Source organism: Enhydra lutris, unplaced genomic scaffold (assembly GCF_002288905.1).
Source record: "Enhydra lutris kenyoni isolate GAN:26980312 unplaced genomic scaffold, ASM228890v2 scaffoldscaffold92, whole genome shotgun sequence".
Lineage (NCBI taxonomy): Eukaryota > Metazoa > Chordata > Mammalia > Carnivora > Mustelidae > Enhydra > Enhydra lutris.
This window is the reverse complement of record NW_019154176.1, coordinates 931287-934882: the sequence shown is the minus strand read 5'-3', so window position 1 is coordinate 934882 and position 3596 is coordinate 931287. Positions and strand designations below refer to the sequence as shown.

Sequence of the window (3596 nt, the reverse complement as noted above, 5' to 3'; positions counted from 1 at the left end):
GGCCTTAATCCTTGTCCTTTCCCCAACAATGAGCCAGGCACCATCCCCCTTCCTGAGACAACTGGAGCATCTGTAGCTCCCCCCTTCCCCAAAGAGCCCAGGGGCACCTTGCTCCTCCCCCAGCCCAAGGGAAGGAAGAAAGAAGTTACTAAGTTACTGACTACATCAATGCTTGTCTTTGGGGTGGGGGTGTGGAAGCCTGTGGGGCAGGAGTGGCAGGCCTCACAGGCCTCCTCCAAAGAGGTGAAGGCAGGGGTAGCCCTCCCAAAGCCCTTTGGGGATGTGTGCCTCCCAATTGCAGGTGCCCCCTGCAGACTGTCCTGTCACCCCCTGTTGCCCCCAGCCCACCCAGAGACCATGCATCCCCTCACAGGTGCCTTTATGGGGGAGCAGCAGCAAGCCCCCCTGTGACAATAAGGAACCTCCCACAGCCTGCTCCTCCCCCTTCACACCCCCTTGGAACTGACAGCCCAGACTCCAAGGCTCCAGAGAGGGGAAGGGAGGAGCAGAGAGGAAGGGGTAGAAAGACGAGCTTTGGGCAGGCAGGGTTTATTCTCTCTCTGCCCCCTCTGCCTGGCACGCGTTGCCCAGCTATGGGAACCTTTGACCTATGGACAGATTACCTGGGTTTGGCACGCCTGGTGGGGGCTCTGCGTGGGGAAGAGGAGCCTGAAACCAGGCTGGACCCCCAGCCACAGCCAACTCCAGGAGCAGAGGGTCAGAGACCCAGCCTGGAATCGTCACCGGCTCCTGAACGCCTGTGCTCCTTCTGCAAACACAACGGCGAGTCCCGGGCCATCTATCAGTCCCACGTGCTCAAGGATGAGGCGGGCCGCGTGCTGTGTCCCATCCTGCGTGACTATGTGTGCCCCCAGTGCGGTGCCACGCGTGACCGTGCCCACACACGCCGTTTCTGCCCGCTTACTGGCCAGGGCTACACCTCTGTCTACAGCTACACCACTCGCAACTCAGCTGGCAAGAAGGTGTCCCGGCCTGACAAGGCAAGGATGCAGGATCCAGGGCATCGCCGAGGCGGCGCAGGAGCTGCAGCGTGTGCAGGTGGCTGGGGGACCTGGTGTGGAGGGGGCCAGCCCTGGGCTTGTGGCTAAGCCCTTGGGGTTAGTGAAGTAGGATTAACCCCTGTGCCCACTTTAGGGGGGCGGGTAGAAAATCAGTGTAGAAAACTTAGCACAATATTCTAGAAATGTTGCCCAGTGTGAATAAGCTAGAGCTGGGATTAATGTGTGGCCTTGGGCAGGGGACCTCTCTGGGTCCATGGGGAAGTTGCTGTCTTTTTCCAGGCATGGGTGCTCTGTTGGGAGGCTATGAGGACTTGTGACAGGATCTGTGGTTAGGGAAAGCAGGGGTTCCAGTCTTGCTTGGCACTTAGGAGCTGTGCAGCCTGAGAGAAGTTCTCAGCCTCTCTGAACCCATTTCCTCATGTTCCTCCTTTGTTCACTCATTAGCCAAATGGCGTGTGTGTGTTTTGTGCCAAGTGCTGGGCTGTGCCAGCAGTGGAAAAGGGTAGAAGGGAGAATGGCAGTTAGAACACTGTGATGAGTGCTGAATGGAGGAGTCTAAAGAAAGCACCTGATCCAGATGAAGGGGTCCAGGAGGGCTTCCTGGAGAAAGTGACTTCTGGAAGTCTAATTCGGTTTGATGGAGTGCTAGAAGTGTGGCCCAGGCACTGGGGCTCGTTCAGGAACTTGGTGAAATTCAGTGTATCTGGAACAAAATGTGTGTGTATGTGTGGAAGAGAGGGACGGGTCAGAGATTTGGGGGACAGGAGAAAAGTCTATAGGTCTTGGACTTGGGCGCTAGGGAACCACAGAAGGGGCAAGACGAGGTCTGCATGTTAGAGTGTGTTCGACCTTGGCTGACTGGTTGGACTGCGGGGACAGATTTAAGAGTGCTGGAAGGCAGAACACTAGTCCTCCAGGCAGAGGTGTCCATGGCAGCAAGGAGGGAGAGAGGCCTGGCACCTGGGGAAATGTGTGTTTGGAGAGGAACACTGTGAGTTCACTGTGTGTGCATCAGCTGGGGGGCGGGGGAAGCTGGGGCTGAAGCCTCCCTGCGGTCTGGCTCTCCCCGCACGGCTTGGCCCACCGTGTGGGGTCACCCGGTCTCATCAAATGAGGATTCCAGTTGTGCATGTCTTCTGCAAGTCTGGGTGGGCCCCCAGGACCTGCATTTCTAACTAACCAGCTCCCAGCCATGTGGGAAGGCCAGGGAGCAAGGAGGCTGCAGGCTTTGAGTAGTCTGAGCGAACATGGTATTGTAGATGCGAAAGGTGGGGTTTTAAAACAGAAATTGTTTTAGCAACTTTGTCTTTGCATAAGTCAGCCAACAGGGTAGGTGGGCCTGACTGCGCCGTATTCCTGCCCTTTTGGGTGCCCTGTGTGGGTACAGCCTCCCCATCAGAGTGTGAGCTCCCTGAGGGAGGTGACTGGGCGGGATGACCCCACCCTCACCCCCGGCAGCTGTGCAGTGAACATTTGTTGGAAGAATTGAGTGCCTCCACAAGTAGATACTATTCCCCCAAGAGACTCAGTGAAGCCCACCTGGGAGGTGGGGGAAGCTGAAGGGACATAGAGATGATGGTCTCAGAGCCTTCTTTTTTCTCTTAAGTTGGAGGGAACAGGAAAGTTCCCTTCCCCAGGCATGGAGGGTGGAGTGGAGCAGCTCTCACCACCATCCTGGTAGGCCAGCCTTCTGTTATGTTCTGGGTGTAACAAATCTGGGGTTCCCGGAGCCCTGCGGCCGCAAGGGGGCAGCACAGCCAGCCAGAGTTAAGAGTTTCTGTGCTTTGTGTCCAGCTCCGGATCCCACCCTGGGCTGGCCCGGCCTGGAGTGTCACAGGGGTGCTATTCCAGGAGAGGCCTCCAGGTGGCGCTAGAGCCCCAACAGTTCTAAAGTTTTGACCTGTCCTTTGGGAGCACTGAATCATACCCTATTACTGTCTTTCTCCTTTTCCCCTCCACTTTTAAAAATCCAGGTTCCAAAGGTGCTGGGAAATCAGCTGGATCTTCGCCCTCTTCCTGCTGCCCCTCCACTTCTGCCTAGGAGACTGGTGCAGGGAGGATGGAGATGCTGCCTTCCCCTGGTGTGGGGACCCAGGCTCCATGGAGGATGTATTTTTGGGGAAGATCCACCTTGCAAGGACCTGGCCCTGGGCCCTTGCCCCAGCCTGGAGGCCTGGTAAGAGAGCAGGGCCTGGGAGCACAGCTGAAAGCACCCCCATGAGGAAGGAGGTGGCCCTCAGATCCCCTGGCCCTCCCTCCCCAGCACTGGGCGCCCAGTCAGCCCTCAATAAATGCTTACGAATGGATCAGCGGAGTAGGCCAGGTCTTGGGATGAGGGAGCGTGAACAGCTCCAGGGGGTCTGGGGCACTGCTCTTCCATCCTGGTTGCACTCATCAGCCCCCCAGATGTTACTCTGACCCCCACTTTCCCCACCTGTTACCTGGATTTTGGTTCATCCTGGAGCACTGGGTGAGCTGCTTTATGCTGAGAAATGGAAGTGGGCACCACAGGGGGACTGTGGGGTTTTGCGGGGTCACCCCAGCCCAGCACTTCTGAGCGTGGCACTCGCCACT

The 3596-nt window shown here is 57.4% G+C and overlaps 1 protein-coding gene across 1 annotated transcript; it reads left to right on the top strand.

The window, feature by feature from the left end:
- The first annotated feature begins 593 nt into the window (after positions 1-593).
- On the top strand, positions 594-3261 carry LOC111162567 (nanos C2HC-type zinc finger 3). The gene is made up of 2 exons (XM_022527064.1): positions 594-1059; positions 2996-3261. Exons 1-2 carry the CDS (start codon positions 594-596, stop codon positions 3061-3063), a joined length of 534 nt encoding a protein of 177 aa, XP_022382772.1. The 3' UTR covers positions 3064-3261.
- The last annotated feature ends 335 nt before the right edge of the window (positions 3262-3596 follow it).

What these genes read in the sequence shown, in the direction of transcription:
- LOC111162567 (XM_022527064.1), top strand. Translation starts at nt 594, where the DNA reads ATGGGAACCTTTGACCTATGGACAGATTACCTGGGTTTGGCACGCCTG. An exon ending in AGGAGCTGCAGCGTGTGCAG is followed by an intron (nt 1,060 to 2,995) that starts GTGGCTGGGGGA and finishes TTAAAAATCCAG; the next exon opens with GTTCCAAAGGTGCTGGGAAA.